The following is a 25,650-nucleotide window of genomic DNA, read 5'->3' on the forward strand; positions in this document are numbered from 1 at the left end:
TCTCGTAGAGCAGACTGTAAGTTGATTAAATGAATTGGGATCGTTCTGGGTGTTCGATAACCAATGGCACTTGAGTCCCCACAGTGTACTCCAACTTTCTGGGGCAAAAGCAGGTCGCAGTGGGGGGTTTGAAGTCCTGCTTTTGTTCTGCCGGGTTGAGTCCAAATGAATATGGTATTTACTGCAGTAATGTGGGGAATTCCGCACAGTCACCTCAGAGCACTTTCTCACTTCTCCTGATCTACTGAGCGACACTAGCGACACCGCTGGGGGCTGCCAGTGTCAAACCCAGTCCGCTCTGAAAGAGTCAGGGAGTGAACCCCAGCCTCCTGGATAAACTCCCCTGTGGGCTCGAGCCATCTGGCCTTCTTGAAGCTCCCCTTGATGCGGTGGGAATCAGGCAGGTCCCTCCTGTATGCTGTGGGCTGGGGTGGAAAAAGAGCGCAGATATAAATGCAAGGAGTCGCTGTTACGGCTGACCTGATGGCCTTGTAATTGCAGCCTGGTTGACGTTTTCTCCACCTGGCTAGGTGCTGCTTTTCTTTGAGGTACTAGGTGCTTGCTGGAAAGAGTAGCTTTTATATGGATTAATGGGGCTGGAGTACAACACCAAGCACAAAACGGAGCAAGCCCAAGCACTGCAGGATTGATGCTGGTGTGTGTGTCAGTCAGTGTGAGTTATGGGTTAGTGTGTGTGTCAGTCAGTGTGAGCTATGGGTTAGTGTGTGTGTGTGTGTCCATCCCCCAGCTTTCTCATGGAACTAGCATGCTTTTCTGTTATTGGACTTGGTCCCTCTGTCCGTGCATCTCTCTACATCCACACGTTTCTTGTTCACTGGACTGCGAGCGAGGTCTTTGGAGAGACTGCTGCAAGCGCAGCCGATACCCAGCGACGGGGCACTCGCCTGAGCCAGGGCGAGGGGGGGGGGCTGGAGTCGAGAGTCGAGAGAGGAGGGGGGAGGCAGAGACGCAGTGTGGGCGGGTAGACGGAGCTGTAGAGCCTTCAGACACCGAGCATCAACCGAAACCGACCGCCACCATTATCAGCGCCGCTCACGACGGCACTAAAACTCACCGCAGGGAGAAATAATAATATTGCAAATAAAGCAATCGGTTAATTCTGCGCGTAGGAAAGGCGGAGAGGCTGCGCGTCCCTAAGACCTTCCAGACAGACGGATGCTGAGAGAGAAACGGTGGTAGAGAGGGAGAGAGGAGCTTCGGGTACCAATTTGAACGGTAAGGAACAAACGAGAATGGGAAAACGATGACGGGAGCTGCGTGCGTCTGTATTTCTAAATGTGTGTGCGGACCTAAACACCCCCGAATTTGTCGGTTGAAAACGGGGGACTGCAAATCGAGATAAACGTTGACGCGCTTATAGGGGTCTACCTGCGCACGGGCTCTTCGTATCGATGGGGGTGAATTTATTGGAAAACGGAGCTAACATTTATGCAGATATTAATGGATGTTTCTAGCACCGAGTCCTTGCCTCGTCTAAATGTGCATCTGCCCCCCTGTGGCTGTGCTCATTTTGTCCGCGATCACTGCACGCATATAGGCGCACATAATTACATATATGCGCCTCTGCATGTATTAAAATGTGTACTGTACACACGTAAATGACAAACACGCAATTGCGACTGCGTTAGGCAGGGGCTTCCTAGCCGTGCCGTGAGTCTGTCACCGCAGAGTCCCCATTGTACTTGGGAAAATGCCTGAGAAATATAATAGGGGCATTCTCTCCAAGTACCTCTCGGAATTTTATATACCTGTGTGCAGATTCCCCAAGGGCGCGAGACCGCTTTGGAAACGACTTTCTGAGCCTCTCGCTCCCCCTCACAGAGAGGGGGGGGCAGCCTGACCCGTTCTGTGTCAGCGGTAGTGTGAGGTCCCAGTGAGCATCGCACTGACATAATCCATCCCCAAACTCAGCACCCCACACTGTAGCAGGATCATGGTAGCATTTTCACCAGAGACTCCTATAAGCATCCCCCCCTCCCCCCCCATTCTGAACACCAGTGCCCTCTGACCTTTGAACCAAGCCTGCTATGATCATTGCCATTCAAAACTGAAGGCAGAATAGAGATGGTCCATATGCTGGGATCCAAGGTCATGACCTGGGTCTCTCTGTAAGAACATACAGTAGGAAGGTTACAAACGGGAGGAGACCCATCCAGCCTGTTTGGTAGTTAAGTAACTAATTGATCTGCCGATCTCATCCAGGTAGTGTCTACATGGATGGTTTCCGTAAATATCTGTATATATGTTACAAAACATATATACAGATCTATATAAATGTGAAGGGCGGAGTGGTGGCTCTGTGGCTCAGGATCTGCGCCTGTGGCTGGAAGGTTGCCGGTTCAAATCCCGCGGCCGGCAGAGGAATCCTACTCTGTTGGGCCCCTGAGCAAGCTCTAACTGAACCCCACCCCAACTGCTCCAGGGGCGCTGTATAAATGGCTGATCCTGTGCTCTGACCCCCAGCTTCTCTCCCTGTCTGTGTGTCTCAGGGAGAGCAAGCTGGGGTCTGTGAAAAGACAAATTCCTAATGCAAGAAATTGTAAATGGCTAATAAAATGATTTCTTAAAACCGAACTGGAAACAGACAGTTGCTGCTGATGTTTGTCACGTACTGTATAGAGAGAGAAGATTGCGGTGATGATGTTTCAGACTGGGGCACCACAGCGCTCTTTTGAGGTGTTACTGAATCCCTGTTGAAGGACAAAACCGTGCATTAACATCTTTGTTGTTTGTGTGAAAGATTTCAGCTGGGAGAGGTTTGACAGAAAAGCTCCTCTCTCCTGTTTTGCAGTGCGAATCGTCTGCTCTCTGCTTGGGAAAATAAATTTATCGTCTTGAGCTGTAGAAACTGGTTTCCCAGCTGCATTCCTAATTTAATGTTGTGGCTTTGGTGAGTGGTTTGGCTTTTAGGGTTGATTAATAGCAAAACTAATAGATATTACCAAGCCTCAATTATTATTTGTTAGCTGATATGGCTGATTTAATTTACGATCAGATATAGTAGAAAAGCACCATGCACTAAGAACCCTACAAAAGAAGACAATTTGGCCCATCCAGACTATTTGATCGTTAGTAGCTCATTGTTCCCTGGATCTCATTTAGCTGTTTCTTGGAAGGAACCAGGGCATCGGCTTCCACAACATGTCCAGGTAGCTTGTTCCACGCCCCCACTACCCTTTGTGTAAAGAAGTGCTTCCGGTTCTCAGATGTAAATACCTACCCATTTCATTTTCACTTGTATCCACTGGTTGGTGATAAACTGATCACATTTATGCTGTAGAATATGCGTGAGGCACTAATTTGGAGCTCTTATTCAATTCACATCGATGACACAATTTAATTCAAAGGGTATTTCATTTGGGCACTATGGTGGTGCAGGGGTGAGCACCACTGCCTCACAGCACTGGGGTACAGGGTTCAGTTCCTGGGGTGCTGTCTGTGTGGAGTCTGCATGTTCTCCCCAGGTTTGTGTGGGTTTCCTCCAGGTGCTCTGGTTTCCTCCCACAGTCCAAAGACATGCTGGTGGGTTAATTGACTTTTGGGAAAACTGGCCCTGGAGTGAGTGTGTGTGTGTGCTCTGTGATGGACTGGTGTCCTGTCCAGGCTGTAGTCTTCCTTGCACCCTTTGCTTGCCAGGATAGACTCCTGAATTGGAAGAAATGGTTAGAAAATGGATGGATGGCATGGAATTTGGTTCCATTTTATGCGAAGGACTGATCCATTACACTACTGCTCCAGTATGACACCAGACAAGACAGCAATTAACTAAGCTCTGCACCAGTTCATTAACAACGGCAGTGTGAAAGCCAAGAAAATCCAAAGGGAGGTTAAATGAAGAGAAAAGCTAGCCAGAGAATAAGACAAAGCAAAGCACCAGGTTTTTAGATGCTAGAAATATTGGAACCAGAATTCATGATGAAGACGCTAGGGTTTTAGAGAGCATTTCTGATACAATTGGGATCACAAAAACATAGCCAACTGAAAATACCAGAGATTAACACAAGGTGCTCTGGTGAGACACAAAAGCTTAAAAAGTGATCGGTAGCATAGCACTGTAGATCAAAAATAGTATTCAGGTTCAGGAACTAAAGATTGAACAATCAAGAGTCTCTGAAACTACCTGGACCAGACTGTTCAACAAACATTCCACATTTATAGTGTTAGGCGTGTGGTGGACCACCAAATGCACATAGTAATTAGAATTCGACAGTGTCCCATGAAATTCAGACTTTTTGTTTAGAAGACATAGTTTTGAAGGGAGACTGCAATTTACCACCCAGTAGCTGGGAAAACCCTTTAGGGGCAGAATCACCGAACCCTGAAATGGTAGACATACAGTAGTTGATGATTGCTTTCTTACCCTCTTTGTTAGAATGCCTACAGTACCTAGCTCGCAAAATTCTCCTCTTTTCAAACACTCGAAGCAGAGTGAATTGTAAACTGAGGGATATGTGTATTGTGTATAGTTTTAGTCGTCATGTTGTAAAAAATATTGTTGTGCTGGAGATACATTCCAGTGCTTAAGGGAATGCCTGACACTGAAGGAACAGAAGCTTTATAGTGCTGAGTAGAGAAAATCATGAGGGGAACCATTACAAGAATTGTAACCGTCAGAATTAACAGTGAAACATGAAACCAGAGGACATAACTGGGCACTGTGTGAAAGTGCCTTAAAATGAGAAACGGAACAGGAGGCATTTCTGTATGCAAAGGGTGGCAGGGGTATGGAACAAGCTACCCAGTCATGTTGTTGAAGCCAAAACTTCTCCCAGCTTCTTGTAGGAAACAGTTGAATGAGATCATTGGTTTACAAACTAGCAAATGAGCTAAATGGGCCAAGCTCTCATTCGTAACCTGCTTAGGGTCTTATATTTATGCAAAAGACAAAGTAGTCGCACACTAAGGAAAAGGAACAGCTCTCTCTCCTGACTGGGCACGGGGAGAAAGTAAAAACCATAATCAATCAGCAAATATTTACATCACCAACCCAATATAGCAAAGCAAACGTTTCCATATTAAATAGTCTATGACGTTACTTCAAACAGACAAGCACTGCAGTCTCTCTCTGGGAACACAGTCAAAATCAACAATCACTTAGCAGCTACAGTATGTCTCTCTCCTTTCCTCTCTCTCTCTCTCTTAACACCTCATGAGGTGGGGAGACAGAGCAGAAGAAGCAGAGAGCCAGTCAGACTCCCATTGCACAGCAGTCTGATCCATCCAGGGTTTTTTCCCTGTGGGAGGCTCTTGTGAACCAGCCCACGCTGGGTACTGGCTATGTCTGACCCGCCAGGTCGATCGGGAATCATTCCAGCGGAATAAACGGAGTCTGCTCATTGAGATCTTGGCAGGACATCCTTCTGGTAGACAGGTAACGGTGAAACACTGTGGCCCGGTGAAGAAGGTTCCCCGTGAGAGAAGATCTGTTCAGCCCCTCATGTGTTTTTAGTTTTAGTAGCTCATCCAGTCATAGAATTGTCTAATTCCTGAAGAATCCCAGAATGTGAAGTCTTCCGTTGGTAGCTCACTGTAAGGTGTGCTCTTTTGCGACAGGCCTGACTCTGACCCGCCAATAGAACAGTCCTGATGGGTGCAAGGACCTATCCCCACTTATATTGCCAACTAATTTAGTCAACCCTGCATCAGAATGTGGCTCAACTCTCACCCCTTCACTAATGAACTAATTAGTCAATGATTATTTCACATGTGAACCTGCACACAAACAAGAAAGGCTGTAGCGCCCTCTAGTGTTTGGCCAAGTCTGGAGGAAAGCACTGTCCTCACTATTGCTGGCCAGCTGCAACTCCATGTGATCGTCCGTTAGAGCCACTTCATCCAGTATTCAGTCACAGGGGAGCCCGAGTCTCTCCCAGTCTGGGAGGAAACCCACAGAAACCCGGGAAGAACATGCAGACTCCACACAGACAGCGCCTCAGGAATTGAACCCAGGTCCCCAGTGCCGCGAGGCAGCAGAGTCAACAACTGCACCTCCATGTTGCTCTCCATATAATCCACGTGATGTTAAACCTCACTGTATCTATCGGTGATCCAATGGGAATACCCACTCATCCTAGTCAGCTGTCGGTGCCCGAACAGCGGGGCTCCAAGCACTTGTGTTTCCTCTGGAGTCTTTCCACTCTGAGCAAACTGGAGGGTTTCATGAGCACGGGTGTTAGATGCTCTGTGCCACCCGTGGGCATGTTAGATGTGCTCGAAATGTATCTAAAACCGATTATGGAGAAGATGGATTCACTTCTGACCAGCTTTTATTTCATTTGTGCTGGCAGAACAGCATTTTTTCTTCCACGTGACATTGTGTTGCTAGGAACTCGCTATTTAAGTACAAATCATCCAGTAATATTTACACAGATGCTTCACTCGTCTTGCATTGGCCTTGAAGAACAATAGATTGCTTTTCTAGTTCTGCTGTAGTTCAGCTGTAACTCATTTCCACCAAATGATCAAGTGCCGCAGCATCACCGAATACCACATTCAGAGAAATGGTGCAGTGAGGCTAGGTTTACGAAGTTAAATGGAAAACAAGGAGATAGAGGGTAATTGTCTTGGTAGTTTTCCATCTTTAGCATGGAAAAGCACAGTATGGAGAAAAGCGGGATTAGAAATTTGTGGAAGTCCTTGAGGAAATAGTGATGACAGTTTACCGCTGCAGAGTTTAGCCTGCGTGGGTGACAGTCACGGTTCCGCGCGGGGTCGTGCCCCCCGCCACCCGTTCCGGCCCCCACACCTGGGCCACGAACCCGGGTCTCCGGCGTAACACAACAGGGCACCAACCGGGTGAGCTAAAGGAGACCGCCCCCAGCCCAGGCAGCTGGGGACCCTGCTACGCGCAGTGAGGGCGCTGACGTCACCACACCAGCTCCGCTACACCTGTCACATACGATTTTCTCCATAAAAAGGCAGCAAAGCATAGGTGATGAGCAGGAATCCTCACAAAGTACGCTCATTTTATTATTCGGATTTATGACACACTGCGGTGGACTGGTGTCCTGACCAGGGTGTATCCTGCCTTGTGCCCAGTGCTTGCTGGGATAGACCCTGGCTCCCTTACAACCTGAGGATGAAGAGGTTAGGAAAAAGATGGAAGAACGTTGACAGACCTTATTGTGTTCGCTGATTGGGGGGGTCAAACGGCAGTGTGACGTCAGATGTTGGATTTTTTTTTATTGAGGAACAAACGAGCTCTTTGAGCTTTCATTCCGGCTGATCAGTTAATGAGCTGCACCCCTAACCGAATCCATCATTTTTGCTGATTTTTTTTTTCATATAGTTTTGTGCTGTAGAGTTGTCAAGTATACCCCCTTTTGTGCAACCTCTCCTTTGAGCTCCCAAAACGCTTGAACGGCGTGAATGATCTGGAATCGGGGACCCACAAAGTGCACCTGGGCTGTGCTGGTGGGCCAGCAGGTGGCGCCCTTCCTAACCCTTTCTCTCTCACACACACACACACACACCTCATTCTTGATCCTAAACCGAATGGATTCCCCCCTCCCTCCTCACTCATTCTCTTGTGCCCCTCTCTCCTCAGTGTCACCAGGATGGGCAGCTTCTGCGTTTTGGGGGTCCTCCTCCTGTCTCTGGCTCCAGCCGGCCGCTGCAACAAAGGTGAGATCAGCCCGATTTAGGAACGGAATCCCAGTTGTCCATCTTCATCCCTCCCCCCCCCATCACTACCAAATGGCTCCTTTCTGGGCCAGCGCAGGCCCAGTTCCATCTCGTGTTTCCTATCAATTATTGGGAAAAGGGAAAGCAAAGACTGGCAAACTGCCAAAGGTGTTCTCCACAGTGGCTGTATGAATGCTGGCGGAGGTTTAAATATCATGCATTTCCTTCCCAGGTTAATTAGCAGCGATCTCTGACCGTCTCATCCTCCTGTGCGTGGGCTGTGGCGGCGGTGGTGTCTGTATCAGTGGCCCTGTTCGATTAACTGTCGAGATTAACTGCCGCCCTGCCAGTTAGATTAGTTGTAGCAGGAGCAACATGGTTACCAGTTATTGCTGATGTTGTGGCGATGGCTCTTGCACGCGCTACCAGCGCATAATAAAATGCTCGGCTGCTGTTGATTGCAATGCATGTGGAGAGGCAGTCGCCCCGGAAAGGGGGAGAGGGGGCAGATTGTGGGCTAGAAATGAAAGGAGATGGAAAAACGGGGAGAATGAGAGAGGGGCAGATCTGGGAGGGGGAAGAGAGAGGAGAGACTCCAGGCTCAGAGATCCACAGCCAATCTGTTGGGTGGGATCCGGTCGGAACAGATTGAGAGGGAGAGACGGGATTGAGGGATTGAAGAAGGTAAGAGCACTGGAGGGAGGGGGGAAATGAGAACAGTGTTTTTATTGGGAAATTTCCTGTAATCCAGGATGTAATCGCTCTGCCTGATGGGAAGATTAATACAGTAATACTGCGTAATCTGAAGTGAGGGGGCAGGATTGGAAGGGGAAAAGGGAGAAGGTTAATGTCGGGGAGGGACAGAGTATCTAGCCAGCGGGGGAGAGGCACAGACGGAGATGCACCTCCCTGGGTTGAGACAAACCACTCTCCCCCTAAAATAACACATCGAATCCCAGAATCCCCGGACTGGCCAGGGGCAAAAGAGCTTCCAATCCTACTGGGAGAGGAAACTCATTAGAGCCCGTTGCAGCACAAGGAGCAGAGAGTGAGCCTCTGTGTTACAGTCCGAAATGCTCTGGAATGTTTGCCGTTTGTTGCAACAGTGTTGGGCAGCCCCTTCGTTTGGCAGTGCCCGCGCCGAAGCTCTTTGAATGGGACAGAAGCAGAAGGCAGGGTTAGAGAAAACAGGTCTGATGGAAGAGAGCGTCCGCAAGATGTCTTCGCTGTGGGGGGGTCAGATCTGTTGTAATCAATGCCGGCGATCGGCTCAGCTAATTGGGTTTCTTGTTCGCGAGGGGCGATCGGTTGTCGACGTGGCCACACTTGTCAGCGAGAGAGCCCATTCTGACCTCCCGCGGCCCGACCCCCTGAGGTTAATTCCCTCTGTGAAGTCGTTGTCTATATGGAGAAGACATCGTGAAAGACGCTATAGGCAGCATGTGTACGATTGCGTTGTGAAAGTCGCGTTGCTTTCAGGATGGAAAATTTCATAGGATCCCAATCCCAGTGGCAAATTATAAACCTCAGGCCGCCGGGTCCTGTGTTCGCTGTATATTTCTCTTTTATTTGTTTAGACGTAGTGGATAACAATATCAGTTAAAGGTTTTGGAAGGGCCCATCAATGGGCTTACTGACATGGTAAAAGGTACGCATTTTACCTGCTTAACACGCGAGTTCTGTCGGGCTTTACTGATTTTTTCATTGATAATTCTGATTTGTGTTCTTTCCTCCGCTAGTGAAATCACACCCTTTAAAAACATCTTAGCCAGCAGGTAGGGTGTCCTTGAATGTTCCGCCACACAACCCTCTGCGACATTTCTCTCTCGTTCAGTGCTCAGCCAATCAGAAATGTCTTTTTTTAGTTGCTCAGCCGGTGAGGACACCACTCAGCCGACAGCCAATAAGCATGCCCTTTGTTGTTTGCCCAGCCAATAAGCATGCCCTTTGTTGTTTGCCCAGCCAATAAGCACAAGCCGTGGATCGAGACCGAGTACCAGGGGATAGTGATGGAGAACGACAACACGGTCCTACTGAACCCCCCACTCTTCGCCCTGGACAAAGACGCCCCCCTGCACTACGCAGGTACAGTTCCATCCCACCTGCGAATCTTTCTGTGCCACTGCACATCTTCCACCATTTTTGTTTGCCATTTCCTAATCAATTCATTTTTAATTTTTGTTGTGTCTCATTTTTTCTAAAGCCAGGCTCAGTGGTTCAGCGGTCAAGGTGACCGGCTTGTTCCCAGCAGTCTGTAGTTCAATCCCACGCCTGACACCACGGCTACTGCTCTGCCACTGCCATAAGAGCCATTCCGAGCAAATTCTTTCCTTGAGCTTTACTCCACCGATGAGGCACAAAACCCAGATTATGGTACAACTGATTCTGCAAAAGGAGGAGAAGAGTGCCGATCTCTGGAAATGTTTTGCAGGAAACAAAACACCTGCAAACGATGTCGAATGAATGTTCGGTCGAAAAAAAGGACTAGTACTCTCCAGGCACTCTGCGGGTGGTCCCGTGATTTATTAACCTGTTCCTCTCCCGCTCTCGGTGTGTCCCAGGGGAGATCTGCGGGTTCCGGGTGCACAGTGGCAGCGGGTCGGGCTCCAGTGCTTTCGAGGCGGTGGTCCTGGACAAGACGACCGGAGAGGGCCTGATCCGGGCGAAGGAGCCGCTGGACTGCGAGAGCCAGAGAGAGCACACTTTCACGGTGCAGGCGTACGACTGTGGGGAGGGGCCCGATGGCACCAACAGCAAGAAGTCACACAAGTGAGTGTGACCCCCTGGGGGCGTGTCTGATACAGTGAGAGAGAGAGAGGGAGCGATGCCAGTGAGAGGGGGAGGTGGTAACACTGCCACTTTGCACCCAAGCTGGAGGATGAGGCTGTAGGGGAAGGAGGAGAGAGAGAGGAGCAGCAACACAGCGCCTCTGCACACAAGGTATAGGGGAAGGAAAGAAGAAGAGAAAATGGAGAGGAAATAGGAAAGATACAGCAGGGCTCCAGATTTCTTCAAAATCAACCAATCGGAGGACACCAGAGGACGTGCGTGCAAAACCGAGAACGGCTGGCACTTCTTTACACAAAGAGGTGTGGGGATATGGAACGAGGCGTGTTGCTGAAACCAAAGCCCTGGCGTCTTCCAAGAAAATAATTGAAATCTTTGAAATGGATTTAGTTTCTAACCCAGTGAGCTACAAGAGTCAAATGGGCTTCTCTCATTCGTAACCTGCCTTATGTTGTTAGATTCTCCAGATCTCTGGGCACGGTGTTAGTTATTATACCTGTAAATGAGAATCTTTGTATATACAGAGCTTGTATATACAGAATCATCTATGTATATACAGAGCATACACAAATGTCTACATCCAGAAATATGTGCATAAAGGTCTAGGAGCTGCTTCTCCTTATGTTTGTACTTTTTAATATATGGGGCTGACATCTTCAGCTGAGCAGAAAATGCTCAGGAAACTGTTTCTGCAGCGAGGGAGTACAGAACAGGGAGAAGAGGAGGAGACTAAGCAACATCCAAGGGAACAGTGAGATAAGGAGGTCAAGGGCAGATGGGAGAGAGGGGTGGGGGGAGGAGTACATACAGGGAGAGAGAGGAGCTGCTTTCCAGTATCAGGTGTCTCTCTACAGCAGTGGCTCTCTGTTCTCGCCCTGTGGGACCAGTGTGCTTTCTGGGTTCTGCTCTGCAGAAGTTGATCTCGAGTTTCTGTTTCGGTTGTGTTTTCATGTTTGTCTTTCAGCTTGTAAAGGGGCTGTATTGGGGTTTGTCATTGTTGACAACCCTGCTCCTGGTTTCCCACCTCCCTTCATTTAGGTGTGTGAGATAAAGTGTAATCAACTGGGCCTGGGCAGAAGCAACAAACAAACAGTCATTGAGCGCGTATCTGATACAGTGTCATGCCCACTGTGAACGTGTCTGATACAGTGTCATGCCCACTGTGAACGTGTCTGATACAGTGTCATGCCCACTGTGAACGTGTCTGATACAGTGTCATGCTCACTGTGGGCGTCTGATACAGTGTCATGCCCACTGTGAACGTGTCTGATACAGTGTCATGCCCACTGTGAACGTGTCTGATACAGTGTCATGCCCACTGTGGGCGTCTGATACAGTGTCATGCCCACTGTGAACGTGTCTGATACAGTGTCATGCCCGCTGTGGGCAGGTCTGATACAGTGTCATGCCCACTGTGGGCGTCTGATACAGTGTCATGCCCACTGTGAACGTGTCTGATACAGTGTCATGCCCGCTGTGGGCAGGTCTGATACAGTGTCATGCCCACTGTGGGCGTCTGATACAGTGTCATGCCCACTCTGGGCGTGTCTGATACAGCGTCATGCTCACTGTGGGCGTGTCTGATACAGCGTCATGCCCACCTGTGTCTTTGTCAGAAATAGGGGGAGAGTTAAGGACGGATTGTAAACTCTAAAGTTCTGTAGCTGAATTTGAAATTAGTTGATTTAGCTAGGATAGTTTTGAAACCAAGTGAGAAAAAGTCTAAATTAAGCAGATCAATGAGAAGTGCCAATCAGCCCTGGTGATGAAGGACCAAGCAACAGGAGACACAGAGGTCTCCCAGGACCAGAACTGAGAATCCCTGCGCTAGGCCGTATGTTGAAGTCCATATTTACTACAGTTTTACTCTACAACTACCCCTCTACTCTTATCTCCCAGGGCGACAGTGCATGTGCGTGTGAACGATGTAAATGAGTTTTCGCCGGTGTTTGTGGAGAAGCAGTACCAGGTGTCAGTGTCAGAAGGCCGACTGTTTGACCGAATTCTGCGGGTGGAGGCTCTGGATGGGGACTGCTCCCCGCAGTACAGCCAGATCTGCTTCTACGACATTGTCACACCCAACGTGCCCTTCGCCATCGATAACGACGGTGAGAGAGACGTTCGCACTGCGCACGCACACAGCACTACGCCAACACTACAGACAGGGAGGAAAAGAGGTGCAGGTGTGGTCTGAGGGCTAGACACACAAAGACTGGGGAGTGGAGAGAAACAGAGGGATCGAGGAGAGATTGGAGAGAGGAAGATAGAGGAGGAGGAGGGAACGTTCCCTGGGCAGAATCAGTGTCACTCATGGGCAGTTTGATTTCAGCACCTTGGTCAGCATCACACAGCTGCGGGAGAGAGGAAGATCCCATAGTTTCATAGTCATCAAAGGACAGTGTCTTGGAGTGAGACCAGAGGGATAGAGGGAGCTCCTACTGTAGTCCTCTAGAGTTCAGCAGCTGGGACAGCACCAGAGTGAGACCAGAGGGATAGAGAGATCCTTTGACTTCACAGTTGTCTAGAGTTCACTTCGGAGTTCCTCAGACAGCACCAAAGAGGCAGGTGGGAACAGGGGGAAAGAGTGAAAGAAGAGTTGCTGGAAACAGTGGCTGAGGGATTGATGAGGCACAACACAATGAGTGACATGAATGGATTAGGAGCCCAAGGGAAGTTTAAAGACATGTCACTTACACTCAGGTAATACTATATACATAAACATTCACCTGGATATTAAAGCTTATACATAGGTTTGAGTTCTGAGATCAAGCACACCGTACAGACTTGGAACTCATTCCTCATTTCTGGAGTTATCAGGACAGTCAGCAGATCTTGATTAATATCCTTCCTCCTCTGCCGCTGTCCAACAGGGAACATCAAGAATACAGAGGTCCTGGACTCTCGGCGGCAGCGGTTCTATCGTTTCACGGTCACGGCATTCGACTGTGGGAAGAGCCGAGCCACAGCCGATGCCGAGGTCACCGTGGAGGTCAAGCCGACCTGCAAGCCTGGCTGGATAGGTAATCGTTGTGATGACCTTAATCATGGCAGCAATACTGATTATTTGTCCTGCCACGATGTCTTTCTCTTCAGACATCTGCGCTGTCATCTTTTGAAACTCAGGAGTTTCCAAAGATAGTGAAGGGAATCAGGTTTATAAAAACAGGTGATGTACGGGCTCCTTGATTCTCTATGACAGCTGATTTAACTGCCTTACAAAATACCTAGACAGACAGATGAAAGAGAGCATAACTTACAGACAGAAATATGTCATCCACGCATACAAACAACTTATCCTCCACAAGGTACAATTTTAAACATTTCAATAAACAGACATAGCACATCTTTTGAGTTCTTTTGAGTCTTTCGGTTCCCTATTTGAAAGTAGGCAGCACTGAATTTTGCTGGTTAATCTAACACAGATGTATTATTCTTATTTAAAAGAAAACGTCCACCAGTGTGTGGCTAGTCCATTATGAAAGAATATGGAGTCCTGGCCAAACTGAACCAGAACCACCAGCTGTGAAGGTGTGCGATTACCATCATTAATATACACAGCACCACCTGGTGGCACACCAGAGTTAGTCCTTCACCCTGCAACTCAACAATCCTGTTTGTGGTCCTGTGAAACTGTGGACTTGCTGGCCAGTGGACATGAGCACCAATCTGAAAGCAGGCAGCAAAACTGAACACTGCAGGGCTTCAGTATTAGGGTTTCCCCCCTGGTCCTTTAATTCCCAGACATACAGAGGCAGCACCGCATTTCAAAGGTGTGACTAGAGAAGGAGAAATGAGTGGTTTTGAAATACATTCAGGGGGTAGATATCTAGAAGACACTGCAATGGAACATTTTTCCATAACATTTTCTATGTTACTGCTAGCTCTTCTGTGCTGTTTGGTCTCAAGTGTTTTATTTTGTGTTTAATACCATTGATTTATTGAATAAAAGCAGGGAAAATGTGAAGACGGACACAGTGTGTGTTCGGCTCTGTTGCTAAGCAATAGGAAATCTCTATCCCATCTGTGCTGTGAAAACACGCATTGTAGCAGAACTATCCATAGTCTTACTCTCCTCCGGAGTGATTCACAGTGGCTTTATTCCCTTGAGGAAAGGGCCGTGTTTCCCGTTACACAGAACGTCATGCCCACCGCCCCCACCCCTCTGCCTCTCACTCAGGGTGGTCGAAGAGAGTGGAGTACACCCCGGGATCCGGCGGCGTGCCCCTCTTTCCCTCGCTGCACCTGGAGACCTGTGAGGAGCCCGTGTGGAACATCCAGGCCACCGTGGAGCTGCAGACCAACCACATCGGGAAGGGCTGCGACAGGGACAGCTATTCCGACCGCTCGGTCCGGCGGCTGTGCGGTGAGCCGCGCCGGCGCTCCGTCTCTCGCTCTCTCTCCCTCCCTCGTTCGGCGATTCAGAGCGAGGCAACGCAACTTCTGGTGAGGTGAAGCGGCCCTATTGCACTGTAAACAAGCAGGCTTGTGAATCCCTCTCTTTTAACCCAGGAGAACTATTGCTCTCCACTTCGAGTTTTGTCGACAGATACTACTTGTTCGTTAACTCTGCCTGCAGATCACGCTGGAATATTTCTGCGGGGAAGTATCTGCTGCACCACCTGTACCTATTCGCTCGTCCGTCCCAGTACATCAGTCATTACAGGGACTAGTGAGCAGGAAGGGCCGCTTCACGTCACAATTCTCGCAAACTCTCGCTCTCGCCCCTTGGCGAGACCAGGGGTTTGTGACAACATGACGACTTACAGTATGATTTGCTTAATTTGGAATTTGTCAAGTTTTGCAAGTGAATTGATTTTGTTACCAAAATTTAATAACCAGTCTGAGAAACTGGGACTGCAGTTTCCCTTCAATCCCCTTATCACTCTCACTTGTTGCTGATGTATGGTAGTATCCAGTAAGTAAGTCAATTTCTCGGCGTGTTTCCAGCAGCTCCTCCCTTCTCTCCCTCTCATTGGCCGTGCTGCTAGGCTGTGGTGTCCATGTTAACCTCATTCTCTCTCTCTCTCGTGCCTCTCTCAGGGGCGGTCCGAGGGGAAGTGGACCTGCTCCCTCCCCCTTCTCCTTCCACCAATTGGACCGCCGCGCTGCCCACCCTGCCCTCCCCTGATTCGTCGCTCGTGTTCTCCTTCAACAACTCCGCCCATGTTGCCGTGGTGCCACCCCGGGCGGTCGCCATGGTGAGCGGAGACCACTTCACCCTGCAGCTGTGGATGAAGAGAGGGGGCGGGGCCCTGCAGGGAGGCCCAACCAATACGGGACGGGGAGCCAAGAGGGAGGAGGAGACTATCGTCTGCAACACTGTCAAGAATGGTGAGCCTCTTAGCCAGTCAGTGGCCTCTATGGTCTGGGCTGCGTTAATGTACTGTTGTGTTGATGTTCTGTCAGAAGGGGTGTCTCCATTGATCCTCCCTCTTCTTCTTCTCTTCCTGCAGATGACTCGTTCTCTCACTACTCTCTCTCTGTGCATGGGTGTCGTCTGTCTCTCCTGTACTGGCCTGATCTTGGAGCTGCTCGTCCTGTCAAGTTCCTATGGAAACTGGAGCAGGTGAGGCGGCACTGGGTTGTTCTGGTGGGGCTACTGACGGACTGGAGAGACTGGAGTGACTGGAGCTGGATTTGACTGACTGGAGCCGGACTGGAGCCGGACTGGAGCCGGACTGGAGCCGGACTGGAGCCGGACTGGGGCTGGACTGGAGTGCCCGGCTGCTCCTTCTCCATTAACTAGCCAGGATAACAGAGCGAACTGGTTACGATTTGTGCAGTGATGCTGCTGAAAAAGCTCAGTATACTCTGCGCTGGTCTCCCAGTTCATCGGCGCCCTCAACAGCCGATCCTCCTGTCTGCAATAACGCCACCTCCGTCCCTGTTTCAGGTGTGCGATGGCGAGTGGCATCACTTTGTTGTCAGCGTGGAGTTCCCTGCTGTGACGCTCTACGTTGACGGCGTGACCTTCGACCCCGCGCTCATCCACGACAACGGCCCCCTGCGAAGCCCCACCCCCCGCCCGCGGCTTTTCATCGGAGCCTGCTGGGGTACGAGCTCCACTGCTTTACTGCTGCTGCCGCAGTGGGGTTCATCGCCCCCACATGGGGGGAATTAAGAGGGGCAGTAGGCAATGGGGTGGCCATTGAGAGCCATCATCGAGTCTAACGCTTTAACCTTCCTTGTCCAGAGATATTAATTGTGTAATGGCAATTGTCATGGGACGTCTTTTCTGGGAAATGTAGTTCAACCAAGATCTGGCCTCTTGTCTAAAATGACTTCCCCTTTACAATAAGATCGTTTGCACATGGTGGGGCAGAGGTCAGCACTGCTGCCTTGCAGAACTGGGAGCCTGGGTTCAATTCCTGGAGTGCTCTGTGTGTGGAGTTTGTATGTTCTCCCGGTGTTTGAGTGGGTTTCCTCCGGGTGCTCCCGTTTCCTCCCCACAGTCCAAAAGACATGCTGGCGGGTTAATTGGCTTCTGGGAAAACTGGCCCTGTTGAGTGTGAGTGTGTGCATGTGCGTCTCTGCCTTGCGCCTGTTGCTTGCTGGGATGGGCTCGGGCTCCCCAGGGTGACCCTGAATTGCTCATCTGCTCGGTTGCTTGGTGCCTGACTGACCCTCAGAAGGTCTTCCAGCCTCTTGTCGAAGGACCCCAGAAAAACCTTTCAACAAAACTGCTTGTTCCAGACACCCATCGCCCCATCTTCAGCCTTAAATAGATCTCTCTTAATTTCTCGTTGTGCCCCAAACTTATCATTGTATCTCTAGACCATTGAGGTTTTTTTCCTTGCACTCTGTTTCTTTTATAAAGGAGATATCGTTGTCTCTCCTACAGTTTCCGATGACAAAGAGAAAGACCTCCAGAACAGCACTTTAGCAGAGACAGGGGAAACAGGTGAGTAAATACTGCTTCTCTGTGTGGTCAGTTTCCAGCTCTACAAACACACCATGTATATTAATAATAGACCATCTGTACTGTCTCTCCCTCTTACTGCACTATCCAAAGTGCCCCTAGTGTCTCTCAGGATAGCTGTGTTGAAATTAATTGTTGTTATCTCTCTGTCTCACCTCCCAGGATATTACCAAGCCCATTTTCGGGGTCTCCTGGCCGGGGTCACCCTGCGCCCCGGCAGCGTGGAGCCCCACAGTGTCGTGGAATGTCTGTACGCTTGCCGGGAGGGGCTGGACTTTGGGGACCTGGAGTCTCTGGGCACGGGCATGAAGGTCAGGGGTCAGGCTATCGTTTGTGTGTGTGAGGGTATCCACAAAAACACATGGAGAGGCCCGACCAGCAGTTACAGCACTACCACCAACCCTTTCTAATCTCTTTAAAGAGATGGTATCATAATAATAATTGCTTACACTTATATAGCGCTTTTCTGGACACTCCACTCAAAGCTCTTTACAGGTAATGGGGAATCCCACTGTCACCACCAATGGGCAGCATCCACCTGTATAATGAGACAGCAGCCATAGTGCGCCAGAACGCTCACCACACACCAGTTCTCAGTGGGGAGGAGAGCAGAATGATGAAGCCAGTTCAGAGATGGGGATTATTAGGAGGCCATGATTGGTAAAGGCCAGGGGGAAATTTGGCCAGGACACTGGGGTAACACCCCTACTCTTTTCGAGAAACTATCCTAGGATTTTTAATGACCACAGAGAGTCAGGACCTCAGTTTTATGTCTCATCTGAAGGATGGTGCCCTTTTACAGTATAGTCCCCCGTCACTATACTGGGACATTAGAAACCACAAAGACCACATGGTGAGCACCCCCTACTGGGCCCACTAACAGCTCTTCCAGCTGCAACCTTAGTTTTTCCCAGGAGGTCTCCCATCCAGGTACTGACCAGGCTCACACCTGCTGAGCTTCAGTGGGTTGTCAGTTGTGAGCTGCAGGGTGATATGGCTGCTGGTATATAAGGTATATGGACAAGAATGGATTAAAACCCATTGTCAGGAAATCATTAGTAGCTCTAACGAGTGTTGTTTCTGTATTGGGATTCAATCTGAGCCCATCCAGCTTATTTGCAGATACATGGGCTCATCACCGAATAGCAGGCTGCCCGTTCTAGAACCTCTGCCACATGGATCAGCTAGAGAGTATTTGAAAAGTGCTGAGCTGGCTAGAGTCCTAGTTCTGTGGAAATTAAAGCATGATGGAAGAGATTTGTTTTAGTGTCCAGTCAGTCAGGGTCACTGTGCTGAAGTGACCAGTCAGTCAGGGTCACTGTGCTGTAGTGTCCAGTCAGTCAGTGTCTCTGTGCTGTAGTGTCCAGTCAGTCAATCAGTGTCTCTGTGCTGTAGTGTCCAGTCAGTCAGTCAGTGTCTCTGTGCTGAATTGTCCATTCAGTCAGTCAGTCAGTGTCTCTGTGCTGAACTGTCCAGTCAGTCAGTCAGGGTCACTGTGCTGTAGTGTCCAGTCAGTCAGTGTCTCTGTGCTGTAGTGTCCAGTCAGTCAGTCAGTCAGTGCCACTGTACTGTAGTGTCCAGTCAGTCAGTGTCTCTGTGCTGTAGTGTCCAGTCAGTCAGTGTCTCTGTGCTGTAGTGTCCAGTCAGTAAGCGTCACTGTGCTGTAGTGTCCAGTCAGTCTGTGTCTCTGTGCTGTAGTGTCCAGTCAGTCAGTAAGCGTCACTGTGCTGTAGTGTCCAGTCAGTCAGTCAGTGTCACTGTGCTGTAGTGTCCAGTCAGTCAGTCAGTGTCACTGTGCTGTAGTGTTCAGTCAGTCAGGGTCACTGTGCTGTAGTGTCCAGTCAGTCAGTCAGTGTCTCTGTGCTGTAGTGTCCAGTCAGTCAGTCAGGGTCACTGTGCTGTAGTGTCCAGTCGGTCTGTGTCACTGTGCTGTAGTGTCCAGTCAGTCAGTCAGTGTCACTGTGCTGTAGTGTTCAGTCAGTCAGGGTCACTGTGCTGTAGTGTCCAGTCAGTCAGTGTCTCTGTGCTGTAGTGTCCAGTCAGTCAGTCAGGGTCACTGTGCTGTAGTGTCCAGTCGGTCTGTGTCACTGTGCTGTAGTGTCCAGTCAGTCAGTGTTAATATAATTTATTTTGCAGAGGGAATGTCAGGGAGTCTGTGATGATTCTCTTTACCCTTCTGTCTGCCTTCCAGGTCCATGTTAATCCCTCCCAGTCGGTGCTGGTGCTGGAGGGGGATGACGTAGAGAGCTTTAACCGGGCCGTGCAACAGGTGACGTACAGGAACTCGCTCCGGTTCGCCACGCCGGGAGTCAGGCCCCTGAAACTGGCCACCTCCCTCAGGTGCGATCCCCGTCTTTCATCACATCCAGCTCCTCTGCCTCTCATCCTGGTCCTGTTTCCCCGGAGCCCAACTCCTGAGACCCCTCATCTCTCTTCAGTCAGCACTCTGCCTCTCTGCATAACCTTCTTTCCTCCGTCTCCCTTGATTTCTGACCTGTCTCCTCCCTCTATCTTCCTTGATTTCTGACCTGTATCTTCCTTCCATCTCCCTTGATTTCTGACCTCTGTCCTTGGACGGATCCCAGCGTTGTCAATAGCCAGTCTTAGGCAGACACATTTGCAGAGCTCATGAGGAGAGCCGATCAGCTGAACTCTTGTCAGAATTCAGCTGTAAAACGTTTTCTCGCCTCTGGCTTCTTTCTTGCAATTTTTTTTAACATCATCTAAGCAGCGTGACAAGCTGCTAGACTAGGTGGCTAGATGATTGAGGTGCGACGATAAATATGGAGTTCATCAGCTTACAAATGAAAGCCCTGCTTTGCTGCTGTACACAGTGGAAAACCCCCTATTGCTGTCTGTTGTAGGAAGCCCCTGTCGGTCCCTATCAGCTGAGTGTCTATGGTAACCCCTCTGTCTCTCTCTCAGGTGTTTCAGTGAGGAGGGCTGCCTGTCTCTTCGGCCCTTAGAAGGATACCTGGTGGTCCTGCAGCCGGATGCCCCCCAGATCTCTTTGTCTGGTGGGGGACACCTGGTCCGGCCGGTCGGGGATTTCGAGGCGGCCCGGGGGGTTGCCCTCTTCCCCGAGCTGAGGATCACGTGTTCCCTCTCCCACTCCATCAACACCGCGGCCGAGGGGATGGAGGGAGGAGGTGAGGGAGGGAAGTGGGGCAAGAGGGCAAGAAGGAAGACATCTGTATTTCCACGAGAAGAGATGGGGAGGTTGGGGGGGGGGGTTTGGGAGATGGATGGAGGGAGAATCCAAAGGGATCTCTCGGCAGAGAGCGGGAATGAGAAGATAGAAGAGGGGAGGGTGCAGGAGTTAACATCTGTCTCTCTCTCTCCCTCTCACACACAGCCCTGATGTCAGACGCTGTTGCCCACACTCTGGATGGCTGTGAGGTGTCCCCGGTGGGGGAGGAGCTTGACCCCGAGAGGGAGGAGCTAGTCCTGGAGGCGGAGTCAGTGAGGGAGAGGGGGCTGGAGCTCACCAACACTACGGCGTACATCGCACTGACAGGTGCCTGTCTCGTCCACTCCCCTCGTCTGTGTCACGCCCTCCTTGCCACTCTCTCTTGTCTCCTGCTAGGGTGTCTGAGTAACCCCTCCTCCTCCCTCTCGCTTTATCTTATCCCTCAGGCCCAGAGTCCATCTCTGTGTATGAGGACGTGTTGCGCTCCCTGCGGTACCGGCTGGCCCGTGGGTCGGCACTGTTTGAGAGGAGGTTCCGCCTGTCCTGCTCGGAGATGAATGGGCGATACACCAGCAACGAGCTGACTGTGGAGGTTAGAGAGGCTGAGCGGCAATGGGCAGGAAATAGACAAGGGCAGACAGTGGGATGAAAGATGGATTTGTTGATGGGGGTGAGAAAGAGACCGAAAGAGAAGTTGTGTGCAAATAAGGTTGTAGGTGTGTCTTTAGGGCCTATGTTAGGGTCTTTATTAATCTCTCTGTGTTAGGTGTGTCCGTAGGGTCTATGTTTTGGTCTGTATTAATCTCTGTGTGTGAGGTGTGTCTCTAGAGTCTATGTTAGGGTCTGTATTAATCTCTGTGTGTGAGGTGTGTCTCTAGAGTCTATGTTAGGGTCTGTATTAATCTCTGTGTGTGGGGTGTATCTCTAGAGTCTATGTTAAGGTCTGTATTAATCTCTGTGTGTCAGGAGTATCTCGAGGGTCTATATTAGGGTCTGTATTAATCTCTATGTGTGAGGTGTGTTTCTAGGGTCTATATTAGAGTCTGTATTGATCTCTGTGTGTGAAGGGTGTCTCTAGGGTCTATGTTAGAGTCTGTAATAATCTCTGTGTGTGAGGGGTGTCTCTAGGGTCTATATTAATCTCTATCTGTGTTAAAATATCTCTGTAATCTCTATTAGGGTTTATATTAATCTGTCTGTGTTAGGTGTACCACTAGTGTATTAATTGCCTTTTAAATGTATTAACTAATGTCTCACTTTGTTATTCTGATCGGTCTTGTTTTTCCTATAGTTTAAAATATTGGATGTTACCCATCTTGTCAGTTTGATTGTGTTGTGTTGCCCATAATTGTCCACAGTATGCTAAATCAGGTCTCTCTAGTGTGATAGTGTCACAGCCTGTCTCTCTCTCCCAGGTGAATTTCTTGCACTCCCTGGATGGCCTGTCCCACCCCTCTCACCTCCTAGCCTCTCAGCAATTCCTGCACCCCTCTCGTCACTCCGGAGAGCTGGCTGGGCACACTCTGGCCCACGCGCATCGCAACTCAGGTAACACCACTCCAAAAAGTGATAGAGATCACTAAGGTGCAGGATGTTAGCTTTAATAACAGAGGAAACTGTCAAACCCAAAAGCGTTTACTCAAGAGAGCACTCTGGAGAACTGGCTGGCAGTCAGCCTTCCCATTATCCGGAAGAACCATGTCCCATTCTGCTACAAAAACTCAGAGATGTCCCATTGAGCTTAAGCCTTCACACACAGTCTTCCACCTGTGCTTTCATCAGCAACCAGCACTGTCCACCCTCCCCAACGAGGCACCAGGGTCTTCTACACTAGATACTGGGGTGTCAGACCCGAGTGAGGGCCCTGCAGTTCAGCCACGGCGGGATTTTCACTCTCACTCCTCTCTCCACTCCAGTCAGCAGCCGACTCCCTGACTCTCTCGCTTTCCCCCCGTGCAGTGGTGCCAGGTGCCGCCACGGTGATCATCGTGGTGTGCGTGGGCTTCCTGGCTCTCATGGTCGTGCTCGGGATCTTCCGGATCCGCTCCATCCATCGCCGGAGCGACGGGCAGAAGGGCGGGGCCAAAGAGGGCGGCAGCGAATGGGACGACTCTGCTCTCACCATCATAGTGAACCCCATGGAGGTACAGAGATCAATGATAACAGAGCTGTAGAGTGAATAACACACTGAGATCAATGATAATAGTGCTGTAGAGCGAAAAACACACTGAGATCAATGATAATAGTGCTGCAGAGTGAATAACACACTGAGATCAATGATAATAGTGCTGTAGAGTGCATAACACACTGAGATCAATGATTATAGTGCTATAGAGCGAAAAACACAATGAGATCAATGATTATTGTGCTGTAGAGTGAAAAACACACTGAGATCAATGATTATTGTGCTGTAGAGTGAATAACACACTGAGATCAATGATAATAGTGCTGCAGAGTGAATAACACACTGAGATCAATGATAATAGTGCTGTAGAGTGCATAACACACTGAGATCAATGATAATAGTGCTGTAGAGTGCATAACACACTGAGATCAATGATAATAGTGCTGCAGAGTGAATAACACACTGAGATCAATGATTATAGTGCTATAGAGTGAAAAACACACTGAGATTAATGATTATAGTGCTGTAGAGTGAATAACACCCTGTGATCAATGATAATAGTGATAATAGTGATGTATAATGAAGACCACATAGTTTAAATCACCAAAACATATATATACACTTAAATATACACCGACACTACAGCTGCTCAGCTTCCAATAGCCGACTTTCATCATTCAGTCTCTGCATTTGTTTCAGTATTAACTCCCACTACCTCTGCCTCTGTCTACCGTTTCTCCCCCCACCCCATTATCTCTCAGTCCTATGAGTCTCGAGTCTCAGGAGACGGAGGAATGGACGGAGATGAAGAAGAGGAAGGGGAGGAGTCTCCAGAATCCCCCCCTGGAGATGCCCCAGACGACCAGCAAATCATCATTAAGAGAGATTGCCGGGAACACGCCCCCCGTCGCTACTGATATCCAATCACAGCAGAGTAAAGAAACTGGGATACTAGCAGCGGCCATCTTGGCTCCATTTTCCCTTCACTTTGTATAACGGCTTGGCTGTTGCCCTGTATCCCAAATGGCTTCTGTTTCCTCAGAAAAACCGTTCAAGCCAATTAAGTCCAGACTACACAGGAGAATTTTGTCGGATTGGAAACTGGAGCCCTTGGTGGCCTTTATTCCTCTCATCCCATGCTTGTTTCGTTTTGGAGTTTTGTCCTACTTTTGAGCCAAAATGGATCCAGCTTCTTAATCCTCCTGTTACGGTCTCCAAGTGTTATTTATTCAGCAATTCCTTAGTATATCCCCCATCTCTTTTTCCTTATTAATCAGCCAATGAAATTAATGGAGCCCATGAATGACTCATGAAGACCAGCTCTAGAAACAACAGTATAAATGCCCTTACTGCTGAACATCACCGGCACGCACACAACACAACCTCATTCTATAATCTACTCAATAATACACAACCAACCTAGAGTTCCATGCAATCCACACACGCCACAACTGTAGCTACTTTCTGGCAATCTGTTTAGGATATTCTACACAAGTTGCAACAGGTTCTGCACCGTGTTGTGCTGCGTGCACAGCCCAGTGTTTCGTACATAACCTACAATATGAACTCTGCATACAATCAGTACCACACGAGCCCTGCTTATTCAACCTGGATGTCACAGTTCAGCACAATATCTAAAACCTAATCCCTGGAACTGAGTCTTTGACCCACAATTTGTCTAAAATACACTCACCTGTGTAAATCTGGGGTGTTCTAGTACACACCAATTTCTAGTGGGCCATCTAACACCAGAATCCACAGTATACGGACAGCACAGGCAGTAAATGCACACTTTCTACTCTCAATAACTACTACAAAGCTGCTGATATATAAAGCCCCTTCACTCACCTCTATCTGTTGTCCACATCGTGCTTCGTATTCAGTGTTTACTACACAATCTTGACTACACAATCCTCCTACACACTCTCTATTCAGAATGTCAGCCCAGTTACTGGGTGATCTTGATTGTATTGATTCCTGTAAATAGAAAAATATGTTATTATTATTATTATTATTATTATTATTATTATTATTATTAGCTGCAGCTCCCCCGCAACTGTGAGGGGGCGCTGATCTTTGTTGAACTGTCATTTTTATTTCGCCAATTCACAATGACTTGCTCTCCCGCCCCCCCATTATTAGCAGATAATAATAATTCTAATAATATCTTGCTTGTTGCGTGTTTAACTGAGTTGTGTGTCTCCGCCCTGCAATGACCAGCGTCGTGTAAATTTGATCTGAGTGTACTAACCTTGCTGTTCATTCCTGTGGGTACAAAAAAACAACTTGTCCTCTCTCTCTCTCTCCTCCTCTTTTTACGTTTCTCTGTCTCTCTCAGTCCTGTCTCTACCTCGGGATTTTCCCCTCCTCCCAGGCCCTCGATCTGTCCTTCTCCTTCCTCGCCTCTTCCCCCTCCACTGCTGCCTCTCTCTCTCTCTCTCTCGCTCCTTGTTGGTGTACAGTGACCGTGTCTGTATCTGAGCCAGTGTTCTCCTTGTTTTATTGACGTCACGGTTCTGCAGAAGCCTCTTATTATTGTAATTATTCTTCTTCTTGTAAAACAAGATTCCTAATAAAACAAAATGCAAGAATGATGTCAAAATAGCTGCTGGTCTCTGCAGTAGAACTGATCCACGCACGCGTGCGTCCGACAGGGCCTTTTCTGACAACCCAAAAAAACGGCCCTGCGTTCGTCTACAGTATTGGCGATTTGTTTTCGTGTTGTGTTTCCCAGAGCTAAAACTGAATCGGAGAAATCTGTAATCAAGGCGTGGGAGCGTGCATTTGAACAGACGCGGGTGTGAGCTGCTCGTTACGTCCGATTGGATGAAAAAGAGCACAGGTCAGCGCTGCTCCCAGCGACTGCGTCACTTCCAGGGACATCCAAAAGGGGGTAGTCAGGGCGCAGTCCGTGATCCAAGAGCCGGGAGATCCATCCAAGAAGAAGAGGATAAAAACCAGGGAACGGGGAACTAGGGCCAGGAA

General features: G+C 49.2%; 1 protein-coding gene across 1 annotated transcript; it reads left to right on the plus strand.

Annotated features, from left to right (window-relative positions):
- The first annotated feature begins 938 nt into the window (after window positions 1-938).
- On the plus strand, window positions 939-25,269 carry clstn3 (calsyntenin 3). The gene is made up of 19 exons (XM_088619573.1): window positions 939-1,236; window positions 7,568-7,644; window positions 9,607-9,729; window positions 10,206-10,413; window positions 12,331-12,539; window positions 13,302-13,451; window positions 14,609-14,794; window positions 15,472-15,762; window positions 15,885-15,997; window positions 16,325-16,484; window positions 17,273-17,332; window positions 17,513-17,661; window positions 19,542-19,690; window positions 20,276-20,499; window positions 20,706-20,867; window positions 20,987-21,132; window positions 21,956-22,088; window positions 22,500-22,684; window positions 23,427-25,269. The coding sequence occupies exons 2-19, from the start codon at window positions 7,578-7,580 to the stop codon at window positions 23,580-23,582; spliced, it is 2,871 nt and encodes a 956-aa protein (XP_088475699.1). The 5' UTR covers window positions 939-1,236; window positions 7,568-7,577; the 3' UTR covers window positions 23,583-25,269.
- Window positions 25,270-25,650: the final 381 nt, after the last annotated feature.

The sequence above is a fragment of the Lepisosteus platostomus genome, chromosome 25 (assembly GCF_059453375.1).
Source record: "Lepisosteus platostomus isolate fLepPlt1 chromosome 25, fLepPlt1.hap1, whole genome shotgun sequence".
Lineage (NCBI taxonomy): Eukaryota > Metazoa > Chordata > Actinopteri > Semionotiformes > Lepisosteidae > Lepisosteus > Lepisosteus platostomus.